The 23,434-nt window shown below is 44.8% G+C and overlaps 1 protein-coding gene across 4 annotated transcripts in view; it reads left to right on the top strand.

Moving 5' to 3' along the window:
* Positions 1-8,953: 8,953 nt before the first annotated feature.
* The window catches only part of UPF2 (UPF2 regulator of nonsense mediated mRNA decay), a 99,725-nt gene continuing 85,244 nt past the window's right edge, over positions 8,954-23,434 (top strand). For 3 of the 4 annotated variants that reach the window (XM_040968165.1, XM_040968166.1, XM_040968167.1), the window contains exons 1-3: positions 8,954-9,034; positions 15,952-16,310; positions 21,261-22,040. In XM_040968165.1, coding sequence (XP_040824099.1) covers positions 15,970-16,310; positions 21,261-22,040 — 1,121 coding nt within the window. In that variant the 5' untranslated portion in view covers positions 8,954-9,034; positions 15,952-15,969. Of the gene's footprint in view, positions 9,035-15,951; positions 16,311-21,260; positions 22,041-22,066; positions 22,152-23,434 lie in introns of those variants that run through there. The other variant, XM_040968169.1, reaches the window with a different exon arrangement.

Genomic DNA, 23,434 nt, shown 5'->3' with positions numbered 1-23,434 from the left:
TGTGGTACATCTACTCCATGGAATATTATTCAGCTATTAAGAAGAATGAAATTATTCTATTTACAACCAGGTGGTCCCAACTAGAAACCATTATGCTCAGTGAAATGAGTCAATCACAAAAGAACAAATACCATATATTCTCTCTCATATAAGGATGCCAACATGGAAAGTGTAATTCCAACAGTCCAATCTATACTGTTTTTTTTTTTTTGTCTCTTTGCTTTTTTGGCTGTATCCCACGTGTTTTGATGTTTTTATCTCAGTTCAGTTGCTTCCAAATAATCTCTTTTCTCTAGTAGAATTCATCACATGCTCATGAAGTATACGATGGCATCATTTTTCCCAATGAAATGAACTCTCTAAAGTCAGTAGGAGACCAGAGATTAGAAGCAATGAAAGGACAGAGATTAAGAGACGGTTAGCCAGAATCTGAGTTGGACTTGATAAGGTCTAAAACAGGCTGTAGCACGGAGATGGGGAGGGTACCCACCCAAGGTCTTTCAGAGACTTACTGACTGAGAGCTTCACCGTGGCAAAGCAGGTCTTCGTAATCCCCACCAGAGTGCCTATTCACGTCCCCATTTCTCTGCCTTCAATCCAGCTGCCTGCTATTGCTCCTGGGAAAACAGCAGAGGATGGCCAAGGCCACGTGAGACATGAGGATGAAGTTCCTGGTTCTGGGCTATTGTGGCCATTTGGGGAATGAATTAGACTAAAGAAGATTCTCTCTACTTCTTTGTCAACTATATAGATAAATCATTTTTTAAAAATTTTTTAATTTTATTTTCATTAAAAAGACTTAGAGAAGGAGAGACAGAGAGAAAGATCTTCTGTCTGCTGGTTCACTACCCAAGTAGCCACAATGGCCAAAACTGAGCCAATCTGAAGCCAGGAGCCAGGCACTTTTCCGGGTCTCCAATGTAGGTGCAGGGTCCCAAGGCTATGGGCTGTCCTCTACTGCTTTCCCAGGCCACAAGCAGGGAGCTGGATAGGAAGTGGAGTAGCCAGGATATGAAGCGCTGCCCATATGGGATCCTGGTGGATGCAAGATGAGGATTTAGCCACCAACTATTGCGCCAGGCCCATACAGATTAATCTTCTACACACACACACACACACACACACACACATCCGTATTGATTATATTTGTATAAGGAATGAGGAATGGGATTTATGGCACCATTAAACAAAGAATACACATAGAAAAATTAAATGGAGTGTGAGATGAGTATTGAGATTAGTTTCATATGTTAGATTTGAAGTTTATAGGGAATATTTTATCACAGATGTTTTACAGCAAAGTCTTAGCAATATAGATTAGAAACACAATAGTTCAGACTGATTAGACAAAAAAGGATTAGCTTTCTCACTATATTAGCTGCCCCAAAGAATATTGGGATTTTTTTAAAGATTTTTAATCTTTAATTTTTATAGAATGAGTGTATTCAAAGCTGTAAACATCTGCCTAGGTTGCCTTACACTGAGGCAAGTGTTACACTGCTGGCAGAAAGGCAGCCAGTAGCTGGCAGGCATTCTGGGCCTGGTTAATGCCAAATTTGTATTAATTACACCGATCTGCCAGCATAGTTGCCTATTCTTCTTTATTAAAGATATGTGGGAAAGACAGGGAACACCAGGCCTGGACATGCCACCCCAACTCACAAGCAGAGGGACTGCAAATCGCCAAGGGAATGAGGTCTTGGGACCTGTAGGTGTGTGTGGGGGCGGCTATTTGATAGAACTGATTTTTGCAGGTTTTCCCAGACTCAGCATACGCACTCACAGGTAGGTGAAGGAGTTGAGACAGTGGTTTAGAGGGTAGAAACTGCAGGGCACGTCTGGGTCAGGCCAAGGCGCCTGTTTATATGGGAGACCTTAGCTGGGCTAAATAGCATCATCTGCCACCTGCCAGCACGTGTGAAAGCTGGAGCTGCGGGTCATGCTTGGCTCGGCTTGGCCGTAGCACTCACCCACAAGTGTCAGACCAGGGAGTGGGCCATGTCGGGCTGGGCTGCAACTCCCACTAGAAGGCTAGAGAACTGGATCTAGGGGCAGATTCTGTGGGGGAATCTGTGGCTCACCCCTTTGGGACTATAGCACTCCCTGATTTGCAAGCCAGCTGGGGGTGGTAATGTGCCAAATTCGGCTGGACTGTGAGACTCATTTGATAGGGACCCACCTGATACCTCCGGGATCTGGGGCTGGGAGAAGGCCAGGCAGGGTCAGGCTGCAACACCCATTTGCACATGCAAAGACCAGGACTGAGGACAGACCATGCTATGCAGGTCCACGACACCCACTGGCACACGCGAGATCCTGGGCCTGTTCTGCTTCCTCTGCTTCCTTTGCTATGCCACAGCTCTCACTGGGGAGCATGAGCCAGGGGTGGGGGTGTTCCAGGCCAGGCAGGGTTGCAGCATGGTTAACATTTGTGTGGGCCAGGTCTGGTACCAGGTTGGTTTGGGCCAGATTGTACATCTACTGGCAGGGAGGAGAGTCAGGACGCAGTGTGGGCTGTTCTCAGCTGGTCTAGGCTGTAACACCCAGCAGTGATTGCTGAGGCTGTGGGTGGGCCACGCCAGACTGCTTGCCTTCCCCTGGCCCTAGATGTCACATCTTCAGGATACAGATTCAGAAGCATAGGGTTCCACTCTCCCTCCTTCTCCCACTTTATTATTTTTCCCAAATTGTTACAATAGTATTTTCTTTTTTAAAAAAGATTTATTTATTTTTATTGGAAATGCAGATTTACAGAGAGAAGAGACAAAGAAATATTTTCCATCCTATGATTCACTCCCCCAAGTAGCTACAGCTAGAGCTGAGTCAATCCGAAGTCAGGAGCCACAAGCTTCTTCCAGGTCTCTTACTGAGTGCAGGGTCCCAAGGCTTTGGGCCATCCTCGACTGCTTTCCCAGGCCACAAGCAGGGAGCTGGATGGGAAGTGAAACAGCTAGGACATGAACCAGTGCCCATATATGATCCCAGAGCCTGCAAGGTGAGGATTAGCCATTGAGCTATCACGCTGGGCACATAAGATAGCATATTCATTCACTTTGTGGTAACTGATTTAACTTTCCAGTATTTACAGGTATTATAGCAAGTAGAGGAAGGAGAAAAAAAAAGAAACAAAATATGATAAGAGTGAACTAAAATGAAAATGGTCATGCTACTGTTACTCATGAGTAGACTTTGGGCACACCCAGCAGTTAATTCCCAGTAGGCTGATCTCACAGAGACTAGCTTTACTGTGTTCTCTGTATCAGTCGCCCCAGATCAGGGAGAACCCATGCTATCTGTCCTTTGGGGAACTGCTGATTTCACTAAGGTTAAAGGCTTCTGGATGGGACCATTTCGTTACGAATGTTAAGATTTTATTTTATTTTATTATGAGTAGTATCTCAGAGATTGGCTAGTCTACTGGGTAAAATGAAGTAAAATCACACATTAGGAATCATAACTGTATTTATACGCTTCTGTCATTTGCAATTTCATTGTCTTGGTACAAATTCCTAGTGGTTTCAATAACGTTTTTCAAGTGCACTGGTGGTTTATCAATGGCGTGAAGGTGCAGAGGCTGGGGATGAGTATTTATTCAAGTCAGATGCCGTTCTGCTTCCAAAGTGTTTTAGTAATACCCAACACCCACTGAGCAAACACTATGGACACTCTACTAAGTATTTTCTTCAAATTAGTTGATTTAATTTTCACAACTCATGAACAAAAGTAGTTCTTATCATGATTTTTAAGAATAAAAACCTGTAATTTACATGGACTATGTAATTAGCCCAGGTTCAAGCAGCCTGTAAATATGAGGACCAGAATTTGAAATCATGCAGTCTGATTCTAGAGTAGGTGTGCTTGCTTTTCCAACATGCTTCCCAGTTTTCTCTCCAAATGCTTGGCCCCTTTCGAGTTGAGCCTTCTGTCAACCCCCTGACCACTGTGGCTTTTCAGGTCCCTCTTGGTATCCTGACTTGTACCTCTTGGTTCACTAACATTTGAGGATCCCGCCTTGGCATCTTCTTTGCCACATTTATTCCATGGAGTCAACCTACACCCTCGCATATTGCTCATCTCTCTCTTCACTTCTCTCCTTACCCAGCTGACCCTCCATTTGCATGATTCCCTTGTCAACACCTTTGTTCTCCTACTCCATCATTACTCTCATGGGGGAAAACAGCAACAACAACAAAAACCCTCAACTCTGATTAAACCCAACTACCTGTTTCTTCCAGAGAAACGGTCAGGTGCAGGTCAGACGGCTTTACTTTAGACTCAAGACTGTGACGCTCCGCTAGCAGACACTGGCAGTGCCTACTCTGCAGCTCCCTCAGTTGCACCATTCTTCAGTCTTTTGTATTCTCTTCTCTTGGGCAACATACTTCCTGCCCCCTCCTTGCCACATTCATAGCTCACCACCTGGTCTCAGATTTCAGTGAAAGACAGAAATAGGATCCTTCTGCTGCAGCAATGCCTTGGTGCCATCCTTCTGCCCTGTAGTCACCTAGGCAACCTGGGGGTGGGGAGGATAGGGGGGCCAGAGGCATGGAGCAGGCCTGGCAACTCTCCCATGTGTTTGGGTCCTGGGCAGGCAGCTGGGGGAAGGTGCTAGGGCCCCAGGCTGGCATGCTGGCATGGTGTGCTAGGTTTGTGGACTCCTTAACATGCTTGAATCCTGCCTGGATGGAGGGGTGGGGTCCCAGGTCAGCGCATGTGCCACAGAGGACTGAATCTCAGTTCCTACGTGGGTGGACAGGGCTCCAGGCCAGCACACCACCCTGTCAGAAGACCAGGCTGGGGAACCCATGTGCTCATGGTGCAGGGCCTGTGGACTGAATGATCAGAGAAGGGGGTATGGGACATGTGGGAGGGGGGACTGCTGAGGGAGTACATCAGAGGTGAGGAATGACTTCTGAGAAACTTCCACCAACAAGGCCACTCTACTTGGCAGGTAAGCGAGGGGGCTGAGGCTGAGCCATTTGGAGGAGGGAAGCAAGAGAGACTTTCTCGGTCAGACTGATGCACCCATCCGTGTGGGAGACCTGAATTGGCTAATTAGCATTGACCACTGGAGACCACCACTCACTGGTGTCACGGAAGCTAGGGCTGGGGGACCTACCTGGCTAGACCAGGCTAGGCAGGGCTACACCACCTCTGGCCTGCATATGAGTTGAGATAACAGGAGAGTCGGGCTGGGCTAAGCGACTATCTACTGGTGCATTTATGAGCCAGAGTAAAGTGCAGGCAGGTTGGGCTTGGCCGCAGCATCCCTGGCAAGTGTTAGGATGGGGGTGGGGGAGCAATTTCTGTCAAGCTACATTGCAGAACCACCTGGAAAGTGCAAGATCCAGGGCTGGGAGCAGGCCTAGTAGGGAAATTGTGGGCACTTCTCTGATGGGCTGCAGCATGAAAACCAGGGCTAGGAGTGGGCTTGGCTGGGCTGGTGGTACCAGCATAAGTGTGGGCTGGATAGTGGAGTTGGTCAGTCAAAACTAGGCTCCAAAATCTACTGGTGTGTACAAAAGCTGAGTGGGACACGAGACAGACCGGACTAGTCTGCTGCACACACTGCCATGCACAGGAACCATGGCTAGCAGCAGGCCTGGTCGGAGTTTTTCAGGATTGTTCCAGCTGGGCTGCAGTTCCTGGTAGTGTGCACGAGGGCTAAATGTTTAGTGGGTGTGGTTGGGCTGGGCTGTAGCATTCACTGGTTTGCATAAGAGATGGGGCTGCAGACAGAACTGACCTAGCAACTGCAGCCACCAGTGTGTGTGTGGGCTGATGGGGGAGACAGACTGTGCTAGATCCTGTATTGGCGGGCACACATAGAAGTCAGGTCTGGGGTCACCTCAGATGGGGTTTCTTTGGAGACCCTCTCACCAACGGAAGCAGGTAGGTTAAGCTAGCTTCAGTTAAACACTGGCTTCTAAGAGGTGTAAGCTGGATTTCCTCAGCTGCCTGTATTCCTCACCACCATTTCGGCTTAGGTCAGTGGGCATTCCGTAGTGACAAGAGCTGGTTCCCTTTTCTTCTCAAACTTCCGGTCTGTCCTGCCCTGTCACTGTGATCTCCTTCCCTTGCCTTTGCTTGCTTCTGTGAAACAACCACAGGATGGCCAGGTTTTAAGTAGAAAATGGGATCACTGGGGCCCAGCACGGTGGCCTAGTGGCTAAAGCCCTTGCCTTACAAGCAACAGGATCCCATATGGGTGCTGGCTCCCCTCCTGGCAGCCCCACTTCCCATCCAGCTCCCTGCTTGGGGCCTGGAAAAGCAGTCAAGGACGGCCCAAAGCCTTGGAATCCTGCACCCATGTGGTAGACCTGGAAGAGGCTCCAGGCTCGTGGTTTTGGATTGGTGCAGTTCTGGCTGTTGGGATCACTTGGGGGGTGAATCATCGGACAGATCTTCCTCTCTGTCTCTCCTCCTTTCAGTATATCTTGACTTTGCAATAAAAATAAATTTTAAAGAAAACGGGATCATTTACATCTCTATCTATGGTGTCATTCTGTTCACTGGAGTAAGCAAAAACAAAAAGGGTATTTCTTGAGAATTTCCTCAAATAATGAAGTAACTAAACACTGTTAATACATTTTCAAGCGGTGACATTTCACAACAATGCATTGTTCTGGTTGGACACTACAACAACCCGGCATCAGAGAGCAACGGATGGGCAGTAGCACCACTTTTTGGGGTTGAAAGAAAATGGTTGCAACTTCCAGTCTCTGTGAAAGCCTGTGGGATAGTGGATATGGTGCAGACAACTGGAGTTCTTGGAGTTGGATTTCTGTAGAATGCTAGATAATGCAACTTGCTGGGTTTGACCTTGAGTAAATTCCTCTAAGAGTCAATTTATATAAAATAGGTGCTCCTCATACCTACATTGGGGTATTAGTGGGGATTTTCAGCTGACAGTTACAACTATTAAAGTGATTTTTTTCTTGTTTTTAACTATAATGACAAGAATGGTTGTGATTTTTTTTTAAGTTAAAACAATAAAATAGTCGACACTTAAGAGTGTACGCTCCCGCTCTTCTGAGCTCTGTGTGTAAATGGTTCACAAGTGATCAGCTGATGAAAAAAAATCAAAGCTTGACCTGGTCTGGGACGAGCAGGGTACCTGTCCAACGGAGAAGGAAAGCTTCTTAAAGCAGTCGGACAACATGAGGGTGGATGGAACAGAGTTGCTGTGGCTACGGCCAGCGCGGGGCGCTGCATTTGTTCTCCAGCTGTTGATCCAGAGCACAGAATGACAGGTCACCTTCCTTTTACTACCCTGTCGTTGACAGCGGGCAGCGTTTTCAAAAGGAACCGCCCCCCTCTCCCCATCCCTCAATATAAAAGTGCCAAACTCAGAATTTGGGAACCGGTAGGAATCAAAGCAGGAACTCAGGTACAGGGGGTCCCGGCTGGAACAAAGGCAGTCTAGACACGCCTCGCGCATCTCGCAGGTGCAGCCGGAGCGAGGCAGGTTCGACTCCTCCGTGCTCCTCCGGCAGCTGCCCAGCGCCCACCCCGGGACCATCCCACAGACCTCAGCAATTCTGAGGAAATCCATGGCGTGAGGAGCTGCGCCTGTTTGTAAACGTCGGCTCGCGTTCCGCCAGCGGAAGAAACCGACCTGCCCGTCAAGTTGATTCCACCCAGGAAAAGTCAGTCCATTGTGAGATCTCTGGGCGAGACCCGGCACTTTGTAAGAACCTTGCGCGAACAAGCCTTGGTGCTCCCTCCCTCGGGACCTTTTAATTTCGAACTCCTTCAACTGTTTCTGGAAATTCCCCCCTTAGGGGAACTTGGTTGTATTTTAGGGCACTCCTAAAAGTCTAGTTCCCATTCCTCACCACTTTTTACCTCTCTCGCAACCATACTCTTTTTTTTTTTAATTAACATTGTATTATGTGATACAGTTTTATAGGCACTGGGGATTCCCCCCACCCTTCTCACATCCCTCCACCCATAGTGGATTCCTCCACCTTGCTGCATAACCTCAGTTCAAGTTCAGTTGAGATTCCTTCATTGCAAGCACATACCCAGCATAAAGTCCAGCATCTTATTGTCCAGATAAGTTCAGTGGCCTCTTGGGGAGACCTTCTCTGGTCTGAAGGTAGAGCTAACAGAGTAAAGTTCCGGTCAGTTAAAAGCCCCAACAAAACATCAGCATCAATATACAACGTTATGGAATTAATTGACATAGTATTGAGTAAACAATATGTTAAAAATAATGCAAGTTCAATTCTTCAAAACATCTGGGTTGAGACAGTATCAATGACAGGCACAACCATATTCTTTCGTTTCCTCAGTTTCCAGCTCTCTAAATCGTCAACCTTTCGGAGTTAGTCCAAACTTTCTCTTCTTCGACCTTTTCCTGACGTTCCCACCAGGAAACTCAAGAGATTGACGTGGCCAAGTTTGTCCTTCAGGGCGCTCCGTAATTCTACTATTCCACCGCCCGTCCGCACCTCCCGAGTGCTCCGCCCCGCCCCCTGCTCGCGGCCCCGCGCCCCCCACCGCGAAAGGCGTGCGCCTGCGCACCTGCAATTCAGGCGCCTTCCCTTTCCTGGCGACCCATCCACTTCCTACCTCAGGTCCTTGAAACACTCCTCCCCTCTCCTGGGGCCCTGGTCAGAGATTCTGGTCTTCGGTGTCCAGTGGATTGCCTGTCTGGAAAAATTCGCTTCTCTCTTCCACTGAGGAATGGGAACAAGCCATCCGGTGTGTGACATCGATACAAGACTGTGCTCGAGACTTTCCACCTCAGAGCCGAACTGAGGGCCTGGTCGCCTACGGCCCGGAGCGTTTCCCATCCGGCAGTCTCGCGGACAGCTCCTTCCTCTCCGCCGCGCTCCGCCCCGCCCCCACTCTCCGCCCGGCAGCGCTGGTGAGTGGCGGGCGGGAGAGCGGGCGGGCGGAGGGAGGAGGGGGAGCTGAGGGAAGGCGGGCCCTCGGCTGCGAGCGCGGTGGGGGGAGGGGAGGGGAGAGCCCGAGCGCTGGAGTTGGTGCTGGGAAACCCGGGGCTCATGTTGACGACAGGCTCGAGGTGAGTCCCGGGGAGCCTCCTTCCCCTCCGCGCCAACGACCGGGAGGAAGCGGGGCTGGCGGCGAGCGGGGCCGGGGGGCGGGCACCGGCCTGGACTCCTGCTTCCTCCGGGGGAACCCGGGAGGCGACTGGGACCGCCAGCTCTCCGGGGGCGGAGAGCAGCGGAGGGAACCCATGGGTCCCGGCTTCGTCTTCCTCAGTCCTCGCTCGCGGAGGCTTCGTTCCCAACGCGGGAAGCCCGCGGCCGCGGCAGGCAGGAGGAAGCGGTGGAAGGAGGCGTCTGCCCCGCATGCCTGGGCCGGGCCTCGGCGCTGGAGGCGGGGAGCCAGCGGAGGCCGGGGGCGAAAAGGTGTTTGGGGGCGTGGAGTTGAGGTGAAGGGAGGGCGGCGGGCAGGCTGGAAGGGGAAGCTCTCGGGGAGCGGGGAGCTGCGGCGCGGGCGAGGCAGTGGGGGAGCCCGGGGAGAGTGTGGGAGGATGTGGAGTGGGGAGAGCCGTCGGCGGGGCGCTCTGCGAAGGGGACCCGAGCTGGGGCCCCGGGGGTCGGGGGACGGCGGGCTTGGCGCTGCGGCGCTTCTTGCTGTCGGTGGCTCGGGCAGGTTGGCTGCCTCACTTCGCCCTCACCCCCGAGGAACTCCTCACTCCGAGGAACTTCGTGGTTAGTGCTGTTGGAACTCGGGAGGCGATCCCGCGATGTAGGGTCCTCGGCTCGGCCGGGCAGAGCCCCCGCTGACGGACTGCGAGGGCCACACTGGGCTGTGCTCTCCGTGGGTGTTATACCCGAGGGAACCTCTCGCTGGGTTCTCATATATCAGCGGCATGTTTTGTTTTGTCTTAGTCATAAAAATCGTACCAGTTGTCAAGAAAGCCACGTTTGAACTCTGGTGTGATTTCAAAAAATTGTGAATGAGCCTTGCATACATAGCAAGGACGTTTCTTTTATGAAGTCAAAGACCTGGAGATGCGAACCTGAGAACGTTCTTTATTTTAAGGGCAGTCTCTTATTGTGATTTCACACAACCCATATGGTACTTGGCGAAGGAGTGTCTGAAAGAGAAACACTCGCTTTCTCCATGCTATCTCCCCGACACTCTGTTAGTATCCCCTTCACTAGTAAAGGCATTTTACTTCCTTTAGAAAGTTCGCAGTATAAACCAGATAGACAGTGCGAGTGCCAGGGCACTATTTGGGGAACTAGAAGGTGATTCTAAAGATTTAGTTGTCTAATTGGGGCCATCACAATGTGATTGTTCTCAGATACTTTGGAAGAGCAAATATTCCGATTAGAAGCACTAAACTTGACCATTTTGAGATGGATTTTTAACTTGAAAAACCGGGAAGCATTTCGTTTAGATGAAATACTTGGTCATCTATTAAGGCTTGGATTAAGAATTTTAGTTCTTCATGAAATATAACTTAACGAACAGTTTACTTTCTTAAAGTAACATGATGCAGATCTGAATCATGTCATCTGTCATGTTTGGGTTGCCTTCCTAAATCTTACAGCCAGAGTATGTAGCAGAAAAGAGCACTGGGCAGTGAATTGTGCAGCTAGTCGTGTAATTTTGGGCAGAAAACGATGCTGCTACCAAGTCAAGGTAAAAATAGAGGGTGGGGTAGATGGAACCCAGTGCTCCTGGCTTTAACAGTCTCATCGGGTAAACTTGTTGGTGTTCTGTGTGAAAGAGAACCAGTATTTATTGAGTGCCTCCCTGGAGCTAGCTACTGTGTCAGCAGGTGGGCAGTTCAGCAGAGAAGTAGCAGTATACCTGTTTTGTCCAGTCAGTAGACTCAGGGAAGCTAAGTTACCCAGTGTGGGTAACTGGCAGGTTGCAGAGTTAGCATGCAGACAGATTGACTTTTACGACATGCTGTATTTTTCCCAGTTGAATGCTGCCTCTGTGTGAACTGTTAGAGTTTGTTGTTGTTCCAAGTATACTTGGGATGTGTGTTTGCAGTAGTATGATGAAGTGACTTAAAGAATCTGCTGGGACTCTGGTGGTCATGTGGCTCAGAGTCTGCTCACATCCCACCCCTGTCCAGGGGAGGCCTGGCTGCCTTGCTTTCCCAGCCAGCCTGCTGCTAATGCGCATCCTGAGAGGCAGCAGGTGATGTCTTGGCTGCCTTCCACCCTCATGGGGTATCTGAATGGAGATCTGACCTTGTGGTTTAGGATAGTCCATCCCTAGGTGTATTGCAAGATCTGAGGAGTAGATTCAAGGATGAAGATCTCTCTGCCTGCTTTTCAGACAAAACGAAAGGGGGTGGGTTTTGCAGCTTACTATGTTAGGCCATCTCCTGTGATGCCAGCATCCTGGTTTTTAATACACCGCTGCTCCACTTTGCATCCAGCTCCCTGCTGGTGCACCTGGGAAAGCAGCAGAAGATGATCCAGGTACTTGTGCTCCTGCACCCATGTGAGAGACCCAGAAGAAGTTCTGTGCTCCTGGCTTTGGCCTGGAGTAATCCTGGCTGTTGCAGCCATTTGGGCAATGAACAAGCTGATGAAAGATACGTTTCTTTGTAGACTTTCAAATAAATAAAAATAAATCTCAAAACAGAACAAGGGGCTGCTGTTGTAGCATGTAGGTAAAGCTGTTGCCTGAGGTGCTGGCATGCCGTACAAACACTGATTTGAGTCCAGATGATCCATTTTGGATCCAGCTCCCGGTTAATACCCTGGGAAAAGCTACAGGAGATGATAGGCCAAGTGTTTTAGGCTGCTGCTATGGAGAGAATTGGAGGAAGTTCCTGGCTCTGGCTTCATCTTGGCCATTGCATCTGAGGAGTGAACCAGCAACTGAAAGATCTTTCTTCCCACTCTCTATTTATTCATTTATTTGAAAGCAGAGTGACAGCCAGAGAGATAACTTGGATTTCCTGATTTTGCTTCCCAGATGGCTCCCATAGCCCGGACTGACCACACTGCAGCCAGGAGCCAGGTACTGCATCTGGTCTCCCAGCTGGAGGGCAGGAACTCAGATACTTAAGCCATCATCTCACCATTTTCCAGGTGCATTAGCAAGGGTCTGTGCTGGAGTCCAGCTCCAGCTGAGTTCAGAACTTGAGAGAGAAGGGTGCGTGAATGAGGCATAAAGAGGAAAGAAATGGACCACTACACTTTCATGATTATAATGGACAATGTGGGGAAAGCTGTCCACTTTATTTATACAGAAGCAGTCAAACTCTGGCTCAGACTTTTTACATCATGGTCAAGTGGGTGTTTCCAAGGATAATTCTGCTGTTTGTTTCACCTAAAAACTCTAGAAGTTCCTGCTACAATTCTTATTCTACAACTCAATCTTGTATCACAAAGAAAAGGAAAACCTAAAGCTCAAGGAAAGAATAAAGTCCTAAATACAGGTCCCTTGATAAGCATAAGGTCAATGGGGACAGCCAAGACAGTACTAATAATACAAGGCCCTTTTGCAAGACAGTATTACGGCCCTGCCTGTAGTGGAACGATACTCTTCACACCTTCCTGTCCCCCCACATCCATTGCACGGACTCCAGCGGAACTGAATCAGAAGTGGGACAGCTGGGGCTTGAACCTGGCACTCAGTAATTGATGTGAGCAGTCCGTGTAGATGCTTAGCCAGCCACGCTGTAGCACCCAGTGGAGAATCTGTTTTACCGTGCTGCAGAACAGCATTTATTGCTAATGTATGCTGGCTTATGTGATGTGGTAGATTTTGTTTATTCTTATTGGAAAGTCAGATATACACAGAGGAGGAGATTCAGAAAGGATGATTTTCCATCCGACGATTCACTTCCCAATCGGCCACAACAGCCAGAGCTGCACTGATCTGAAGCCAGGAGCCAGGAGTCTCTTCCAGGTCTCCCACGTGGGTGTAGGGCCCCAAGGCATTGGCCGTTCTTAACTGTTTTCTCAGGCCACAAGCAGGGAGCTGGATGGGAAGTGGAGCTGTCAGGGCATGAGTTGGCGCCCTTATGGGATCCCAGCACATGAAAGCTGAGGATTTTAACCACTAGGCTACAGTGCCTGCCCAATATTTGTTGATTATGTGTTGGTTTTACTCCCCAAATGATCACAATGGCAGGAACTGAGCAGATCTGAAGCCAGGAACCTGGAACTTCATCCGGGTCTTGGGCCATCCTCCACTGCTTTCCCATACCATAAGTAAAGAACTGGATAGGCAGTGGAGCAGTCAGGACCCCGTGGGATGTCTGTGCCAAGGATGGAGAATTAACTTGCTATGCTACTATGCCAGGCCTTAATTTTATTTCTGTAAGACAGTCTGGTACCATATTTTTAGTCATCTGAGAACTGTATTTTCTTGTAGCCTTGAAATGTCAGGTGTGATTTACTTTATATCAGCAGATACAAATAAACAATATTCTTCCAACATACTAATATTTATTTTTTTTTAATTGCGTTATTACTTTAGTTACTGTCTTGTCCTTGTACTGTGAGCTAGAGTCTGCCAAAAGTTAAAATAGTGAGGAAGCTGGCTAGCTGTCATCAGTGGCCTTTCTCTAGATTCATAATTTTGTGATTTGTCATAGTACATATCTGTTAACAAGTCTTCCATCTTACAATTTGGTGTCCTTTAGGTTCTTGACTGTGATTAGGACAGTGGGTTCAGATTCCAGCCCTGTGAAGGGCCTTGATCAGGTTACCTGCTAAGTCTCAGTTTACTCATTTGTAAAATAAGGAAAATAATACCAGCCTCATAAAGATTTCAGTATTAATTTAGGTAATGTAGGTAAATTGTTATTCTAGGGAGTGGTAGCTATTAATTGGCAATAAAAACCTGGTTTTTATGGTGTACTGTTTGAAAGTTTGCTTATTAGGGCAATGATGTGTTTATATTAAAGATGGAGATTTAGAAGATGATGCTCAAGAATTGATAACTATATTTACAGATAATACAAATGCTGGTGCAGACTTGTTATACCTTTTCGTGTTTTAACAGTGATTGCTTAGAAAGAATTAGTCACCTATTTCTGAGTTTTACTAGTAGGACTAACTAAAGATTTTGGGTGTCATTGTCCAAAAAGAATGCATAAAACTTGGAATTGGAGGAGAAAAAAGGAGTAAAACAAAAAAGGAGAAGGAAGAGGTAGCTGAGAGGAGGTGTAAACAACTGCTTGTGCCTCTCCCTGTAATTACCTTCAAAGCTGCTTCAACGGGCCTACATTGTCATTCTTTGGTAATATATTTGTGGTTAAACAGGTGCTTTGTAAAATATGTGTTGTACATTGTTTTGATTGTTAATCTAGTGGTTTTTTTTTTGTTTGTTTGTTTGGGGAGAGTGACAGAGATAGATCTTCCATCTTGTTCATTTACCAGTGGTGGCAACAGCCAGGGATGGGCCAGGCCAAAGCCAGTAGCTTCATCCAGGTCTTCTGTGTGGATGTAGTGGCCCAGGCATTTAAGCCTTCTTCCAGTGCTTTTCCAGGCCATTAGCAGAGAGAGCAAGAGCTAGATTGGAAGTGAAGCAGCCAGGACATGAACTGGTACCCATGTGGAATGCCTGTTGCAGGTGTCAGCTTAACTTGCTGTACTATAGTGATAGCCTGTTAACCTTGTTTTTTATTGCTGTGATTTAAAACCCATTTTTTATGGTGTCACAAATACTATGTGTATCTTTTAATGTTTTTCAAAAAAACTCTGGAAGTCTCAAGTAATTTTATACTTAAATAGACTTTAAATTTTGTAGTATGTAATTTTCAGATAGCTTAGGAGTTGAAACATTGTGTACTATCCATTAAAGGATTTAAATTTCAAAGACTAGTTCTGTGTAGAGAAATGTTTTTAGAGAAGAACAATTCTAATTTTGCAGTAAGATACAGGTTTGTTTTTTTCCTTCAGGCAGTTGAAATTTCCAGTTAACTATGTAGAACTTATAGAATAGACTTGTCCCATAGAACTTTCTCTGATGGTGTAAGTCTTGTGTATCTTCACTGCTCTGTTCAGTAGCCCCCAGTCAGAGGGGGGTTGGGTACTTAAAATGTGAATAGTTGCTGAAAATGGAATATCAAATTGTACTCAGATTACGTTTAAGAAATTACTTATGACTTGTGGAATGGTTTCCAGCCAATGATAATTCTGACCCAAGAGATATTTGGCTTAGTCTGAAGTTATATTTTGTTTTTAAAATAGGAAAGATGCTACTTGTGTATGTTGAATGCAAAGCAAGGATGCCATTAAACTTCATGCAGTGCACAGGTTAGCTCCTAATTCCAGAGTTATCTGGCCCACAGCGTCAGTAGTGCTGGGCTCGTGGCTACTATATTGCATTTAAGAGTCAGAATTTACAGATTTTCTGTTAATCATGGTGCTTATTAATTTTGACTATGCTAATGAAGAGTTTAAAGAGCTAATCAGAGGTAATCATCAGATGTTTTGATTAGAAAACTTGGTAATAGGGTTAGAATGATAAAATTAAATTTGTAAGTTTTCTATTCTTTGATCTTGTTTGGGAGGATATCTGTTGTTTTATAGGAAGCAAAAAAAATTTTTTTTGTTTTTTTTTTTCTGGATTTAGTACTTGGGTCAAATTTGTAGGAAATAGTGAGCCAGGATCTCCTAACGGTTATAAAATGTTAGACTTAAAATGGAAATGTTTACAATTAAATGATATATTACTCTGGAGTTGATAGTGAAAGGTTTAATCTAGGAGATGAGTATGTGAACCTTCCTTATATTGAACTGCCTACTTTTATGCTTGAGTTTTCCTTTAATAAAATGTAAAGAAAAAATTACAGCAAACACATCAGCACAACTAAAGTGATAGAATGTGGAATATTACTAAAATTATTCTCTTATGGAAGTAAGTGTTCACACATATTTAATATCTCAATTCACAAATTGAATTAATGTTTTGCTTAAAAAGTAATATCATATCAACAAAAATCACTGTATCTTCAGTAATGACATTTTCTTACCCTTACAGATTGTCCTGGGTCACATAATGCCAGCTGAGCGTAAAAAGCCAGCAAGTATGGAAGAAAAAGAATCTTTACTAAACAACAAGGAGAAAGACTGTAGTGAAAGGCGGCCAGTGAGCAGCAAGGAGAAGCCTAAAGACGATCTCAAGGTTACTGCCAAGAAGGAGCTCAGTAAGGTCCCTGAAGACAAGAAGAAGAAACTGGAAGATGATAAGAGAAAAAAGGAAGACAAGGAGCGCAAGAAGAAGGAAGAAGACAAGGTGAAGGCAGAGGAAGAAGAAAAAAAGAAGCATGAAGAGGAAGAGAGGAAAAAGCAAGAAGAGCAGGCTAAACGCCAGCAGGAGGAAGAAGCTGCTCAGTTGAAGTAAGAGCCTGTTTAATTGTTGATTTTGAGGAGTGGTAAGACTGGAATAGTTTTGAGGAAATATGGTTGTTTGGATGTAGCTCCTTCAGAGCTGAAAGTATCTTAATTTACTTGATCTAGGGGTTTCAATGACTTGAAGCTTAAGGGGCTTTAATTTTTTAAATAGAATAGTAATAATCTTCAACAAATATTTAAGATCTGGGGTAATCTGCATTATTTTTGTTTTTTATTTTTAAAATTTTTGCATGATATGGTCAGAGTCCCATCTTTTTTAAGTTGAAAATCTTGTGATTCCTAGTTGCTGCTGTTTGTTGAGTTCTTGTTATGTACCTACCAGGTATTGTACAAAGTACTCTGTTAGGATATATCCTTAAAAGTAGCAATACATCTCTACTCCTGAATAAAAATAGATTAAATAAAACTCAAGTATACCTGGACAACCAAATGCTAGATTCCCTACCAGACACACATCAAGAGCAGAATGCTAGAGTTGAGACTACAGTTCAAGGACTATGTTATTGTAAAACACAGCGGAGAAGGCGTTGAAGCCCTGTACCTACAAAAGTATAAAACAGAAAATAGGGCACGGCACAGTAGCGTAGCAGTTAAAGTCCTCACCTTGAACACGCCAGGATCCCATATGGGCACCGGTTCTAATCCCAGACGCTCCTCTTCCTGTCCAGCTCCCTGCCTGTGGCCTGGGAAAACAGTCAAGGACAGCCCAAAGCTTTGGGACCCTGCACCCGTGTGGAGACCCGCAGTGAGCTCCTGGCTTCAGGTCGACTCAGCTGTGGCTGTTGTAGCTGCTTGGGTAGTGAACTGTCAGATGGAAGATCTTCCTCTGTCTCTCCTCCTCTCTGTATATCTTCCTTTTCAGTAAAAATAAGTAAATCTTTTTTTTTTTTTTTTAAGATTTATTTATTTATTGGAAAGTCAGATATACAGAGAGGAAGATCTTGCGTCCGATGAGTCACTCCCTAAGTGAGCGTAATGGCCAATGCTATGCCGATCTGAAGCAAGGATCCAGGAGCTTCTGGGTATCTCACACGGGTGCAGGGTCCCAAGGCTTTGGGTTGTCCTCAATTGCTTTTCCAGGCCACAGGCAGGGAGCTGGATGGGAAGTGGAGCTGCCAGGATTAGAACCAGTGCCCATAAGGGATCCCAAGGTGTTCAAGGCGAGGACTTTAGCCCCTAGGCCAAGCCGCCGGGACCAAAATAAGTAAATCTTAAAAAACAAAACCAAAACCAAAATAATTTAGAAAAAAAAGGCATATTAAAAAAAGTAGTAATGAAATAAGTTTTGTGCAGCTCATTTTATAGATTAATAAAATGAAGTTTCAAGAGGCTGCACAAGTTGCCCCAGGCCATAGCAGTCAGTGGAGCTGCTGAGATGCAGCCTTAGATTTTGCCTGATTTTGAAACCTTTGCTGTGGACCAGCATGTGGTGCAAGGGAATGAATCTTCCCTTTTGATGCTCCAAACTCCTGATTGTACATCTACTTCCAATCTACATTCCATACCTACAGCCCTCCTAATTATGTGAGGGACCAGGATGGAGTTCCTGGCTCAACCCTGGCCTTTTTTGGCTGTTTGGGGACTGAAGGAGCAGATGGAGAAGCTCGGGTGTGTGTGTGTGTGTGTATGTGTGTATCTGTCTCTGTGGCACTCAAAGTATGTAAGTGAATAAATCTTAATAGGGGGAAATAAAAAACTTCTGTCCTTAAGCATATAGCTCCACAATGCCTTTCATTATTACTTTTATCTATATTTTAAAACTTGTAAATCTGTGTAACCAATGTAAATTGGTAAAAACAAAAAAGATGAGGCAGTCATCATGATGTAACAAGATAATTTGTTGAGTAACATTAGCTTTGTCCCTTTAAGTACAAGGCGGCTTCAGAAAGTTAATAGCAAAATATTACCATATGCATTTTAAAGAAGTCCAGAGAGATCTTCCATCTGCTGATTCACTACCCAAATAGTCACAGTGCCCAAATTGGCTAGGAACCAGGAGCTTCTCCTGGGACTCCCATGTGGGTACAGGGGCCCAAGGATTTGCACCATCCTTTGCCATCTTCCCAGCCCGTAGGCAGGGAGCTAGATCGGAAGTGAGGTGGCTGGAACTAGAACCGGTGTCTAAATGGAATACTGGCACCATACGTGGAGGACTAGTCTCCTGCACCATCATGCTGGCCTTGAAAATAGGCATTTTGCATGGACTATTTGAAAGGTTTTTTGTGTGATATTTAAAAGGCTATTTGCAACCAACACTTTGAATAGGTCTAGAACAACCACTTCTTACAAAGTTCATATTTAGCATTCCTATTGGAAAAAAATATTTGAGATGGAAAGAGGTAAGAGCATAGCAAGCTCCCATCTACTCGTTTATTCCCTAAATGGTTATAGCAGTCGGAACTGGTCCAGGCCAAAGGCAGGTTGTGGGAACTCAATCTAGATCTCTGATCTGGGTGACAGAAGCCCAGTCAATTGAGTTACCACTGCTGCATCCCAGGGTCTGTATTAGGGAACAGAAATCAGGAGCTAGAACCAGAGTCAGGTTTCAAACTCACCACAGGCGTTTAAACTATGGGATAAGGTGCCTTCCCGAAGTGTCTGACTACCTATCTTTGCCTCTCTCTGTCTGTTGGGTCACTTCCAAAATGGCTGTAATAGCTGGGGCTGGGCCGTGCTGAAGTCAGAGCCTGGACTCCCTCTAGATGTTCCGTGTGGATGGCAGAGATTCAGGTGCTTGGGGCATCATCTGCTGCCTTAGCGGCAGAACCAGCAGGACTGGAAGTAGCAGTCTGATTGGAAATAGAGGATGCTGTGGCACCAGGGGCATCTGAATGTGCCAGCCCTTTTGCTTGTTTTACTTTCATAATAACAGTGAGTCTCTTGGTAACTTTTGTCCTCTATTCCCACCAAAAGGAATTTTTGAAAATGTAAAAAATTGATAACAAAAGTCTTGGCTTTATTGAGAAGATTTAAAATATATTCAAAAAGTAGATGGTGAGTCTGGCAAAAAAAAAAAAAAAAAAAAAAAGAATGGTGTAGGAAACCCAACCCAACATCAAAATTGTTTTTCACCCTGGAATGTTTTAAAGCATGAGTTTTCTCATAAGACTTAATTCTATATCTGAAAGTTTACAAAAAAGTATAAAATGAAGTCTAATGCAAATGTATGCTAGTTAGAGTTTTCTTTTCTTTTTTTTTTTTTAAACCTAGAAGTTTCTTAAAAAATAAAAAATTCCTTCACTGTTAATCGTGAGTTTTTTGTGGCTGGAAGATTTCTGAGAGACACCCAAATAAACCATGTTCCCAGGTATAGATGAAAGCTTTTTTTTTTTTTGGAAATTTTTAAAAATTTATTTGGAAATGTAACAGAGGGGAAGAGAGAGAGAAAGAGATCTTCCCACCTGCTGGTGTATTCCCCAGATGGCCAGAACAGATAGGGCTAGACTAATCTGAAGCCAAATACATCATCTGGGTTTTCCCATGCGGGACAGGGGCCAGTGCAGGGGGCTATCCCACACGGCTTTTCCAAGTGCATCAGCAAGGAGCTGTATTGGAAGTAGTGCAGCTGGGCCTCAACTAGCACTCATATGGGATGCTTGCATTGTAGCAGCTGTACATTTATGCCACAAAACTGGCCTCAGATGCAAACCTTCAACATATTACAGATTTTAGTGGAAGACTTATTGAATGTAAGAGTTTAGGTATGATTATTTCAGAAAGATGAACACCTACCTTTTACTTTTTAAGAGACCTGTATTTTTATTTAAAGATTTGTTAATTTTTATTGGAAAGTCAGCTATACAGAGAGAAGGGGAGACAGAAAGATCTTCTCCATTGATTCACACCCCAAGTGGTTGCGACAGTCAGAGCTGAACCCATCTGAAGCCAGGAGCCTCTTCTCAGTCTTTCATACGGGTGCAGAGTCCCAAGGCTTTGGGATATCCTCGACTGCTTTCCCAGGCCACAGGCAGGAAGCTAGATGAGAAGCAGGACCTCTAGGATTAGATCCCTGTGTGTGCAAGGTGAGGACTTTAGCCACTAGGCTACCGCGCTGGGCCCAACAGACCTGTGTTTTAAAGTGTTCTTGTTTATTTGAAAGGCAGTGAGACAGAGATCTTGTCTGTTGGTTTGCTTCCCAAATGCTTGCAACAGTTAGAACTGGCAGCCAGAACTTCACTCCAAATCTCTCAGACAGGCATCGGGACGCATCTACTTTTAGTCTCCCAGGGTATACATCAACAAGAACCCAGACAGTCAGATTGATAAAGGATGCTGGTGTCCCAGCTGGCAGCTTGTCCCTAAAATTTGTGTTTTTTTAAAGGTTTTGTTTGTTTGTTTTGGTAAGACAGAATGGCATAGAAAGAGTGGAAGAGAAAAAAACAGATTTTCTGTCCTCTGGTTCACATCCCAAATGGCTACAACACCTGGAGTTGGTCCAGTCCGGAGCCAGGACTGCTTCCAGGTCTCCCACATGGATGCAGCAGCCCGTCATTCTCCCCCTCCATTGCTTCCTTAGGCCCATTAGTAGGTAGCGGAATCAGAAGAGGAGCAGCCGGGATTTGAACCAGCTTATTTGGGATGCTGGTGATGGCAGCAGCAGCTTATCCACTGCCAGCCTCAGACCTTAAAACATTTAAAAATATATCATGTTTTCTGTTTTCATAATCATGTGTTTAACTTTGTTGAGCTTACCATTTAGCAGGATGATTTGAAATTTTAATGTAGTTATTTAGATTCCTCTTTGTCAGTTTAGGTATTAGCAATATATTGGGCTCATTATCTGAAGTCATTGCTAACATGTTTTTGAAAGTAGAAAAAAGACCTTTTGCATCTTTTGTTCTTGGTTTCTGATAACTAGGTGCTTATTTTTTTCATTGGCTTTTATGCACATGGGATTTTTCAGTGATACTCCTAATTTTTTTTTTTTTTTTATAGAGAAAAGGAGGAATCTCTTCAGCTTCATCAGGAAGCTTGGGAACGACATCAGCTAAGAAAGGAACTTCGTAGCAAAAACCAAAATGCTCCAGACAACCGGCCAGAGGAAAACTTCTTTAGCCGCCTAGATTCAAGTTTGAAGAAAAATACTGCTTTTGTCAAGAAACTAAAAACTATTACAGAGCAACAGAGAGACTCCTTGTCCCATGATTTTAATGGCCTGAATTTAAGCAAATACATTGCAGAAGCCGTAGCTTCTATTGTGGAAGCCAAGCTAAAAATCTCCGATGTGAACTGTGCTGTGCACCTGTGCTCTCTCTTTCACCAACGCTATGCTGACTTTGCCCCATCACTTCTTCAGGTCTGGAAAAAGCATTTTGAAGCAAGGAAAGAGGAAAAAACACCTAACATTACCAAATTAAGAACTGATTTGCGTTTTATCGCAGAATTGACAATTGTTGGGATTTTTACGGACAAGGAGGGCCTTTCCTTAATATATGAACAGCTAAAAAATATTATTAATGCTGATCGGGAATCTCACACTCATGTTTCGGTGGTGATTAGTTTTTGTCGACATTGTGGTGATGACATTGCTGGACTCGTACCAAGGAAAGTAAAAAGTGCTGCAGAGAAGTTTAATTTGAGTTTTCCTCCTAGTGAGATAATAAGTCCAGAGAAACAACAGCCTTTCCAGAACCTTTTGAAAGAGTACTTTACGTCTTTGACCAAACACCTGAAAAGGGACCACAGGGAGCTCCAGAATACTGAGAGACAAAACAGGTGATTTTCAAATGTTTCTCAGAATTGAGAATTTATTTTGGAGCTCATACTTTAAAATGTTTAAAGTCTTCATGCCACTGAGAGAACTTATGGAAAAAGGGCTTCTTACAGGTGATTGCTTAACATCCCAGGAAAATTCTAAAGTGCTAACAAGTCTAAATGTTATGTTTAAATTTGAGTCTGCGACAGAAGTTTTTTCTGATTTTTCAGATATGTGACAAGTAGATGGGAACTTTAGTTAATATTTCTTTCCATGATTTGGAAATCTCAACTTTAATAGAGTAGATTTCTTTTACTGTGACTTTTAACTTAGCTGTTACTGATAAATAGTGTTCAGATTAACTGAGAAACATTTCCTTAAATGTAACTGCAAAGAATATTTCTAAGAGTCTTATTACTAAGAATATTTTTAAACGATAATTAGCTGTGTCTGATAATTGATAAGAAGATAAAATTTCAGTGCCAACTTTGATTGTTGTAAGATACTAGAGGTACTTAATACTTGGGAGGGGCAGCAACCTAGGAGTTGATGTCACTTCTGGGAAGTAAGCTTTTGTGGAAGATAGGTTTGGAGAAAAGCTGAGGATATGCAGGAAGTAGGTAAATAGGAAAAGTGTTTGGCTGGATTCCCTACAGCTATTGAAGCTGTGTAGTTAAGAATTTGAAATTAACATTGGATGGAAATTAGTATGGGCAGTATCATTTTTGACTTCCAGAAGTCTGAGTGGGGGGGCCACTAGTTTTAGTAGAAAATAATTAGAAGATGATGCTCAGTCAGAAGAGTAGATAGTATATATGCTGTATGCCAGTTGGTTCTTCTCTTTTGAGTACCTCTCAGAAGACCTCAGTGTGTGCTGAACCATTCCAATGTGAAACACAGATGTACTAGTAATTCATTGTTGTATCAAGCTGAAATTTAAATTTCTTAATGGTTCTTTGTGATTTAGTTCTTTTTTTCTAATATTTGTAGAATAAAGGGACTCTAAAATGGAGGACCATTAACTATTTGTATGTTCACAATGAATTAAGAATGGAAATGGCTATGTTAAGGATTTAGGAAATTTTATAGTGATTTCAGTTGCCATGATACTCTTACTGTATTTTACAAAAATGTAAAGATGAGGAAAAAAACTGCAATAGATAGTTTGAGAACCTGGTATGGGCTATATGTCCATGTGTTGGTTTACTCCCCTAAGGGCTGTAACAGCTGGGGCTGGCCAGCTCAAAAGGAAGAGCTGAGAGCTGGTTATAGGTCTCCAGTGTAGGTGCAGGTATCTGAGCACTTGGACCATCCTGTTTTCCCAAACATGTTAGCACAGAGCTGGATCAGAAGCAGAATAGCCAGGACTTGAACCAGCACCCTTTATGGGATGGGAAGAGAATCTGTAAACAAT

This window comes from Ochotona curzoniae, unplaced genomic scaffold (genome assembly GCF_017591425.1).
Source record: "Ochotona curzoniae isolate NIBS_2020 unplaced genomic scaffold, NIBS_Ocur_1.0 scaffold_4683, whole genome shotgun sequence".
Classification (NCBI taxonomy): Eukaryota; Metazoa; Chordata; class Mammalia; order Lagomorpha; family Ochotonidae; genus Ochotona; species Ochotona curzoniae.
This window is presented reverse-complemented; position numbering and strand designations above follow the sequence as displayed.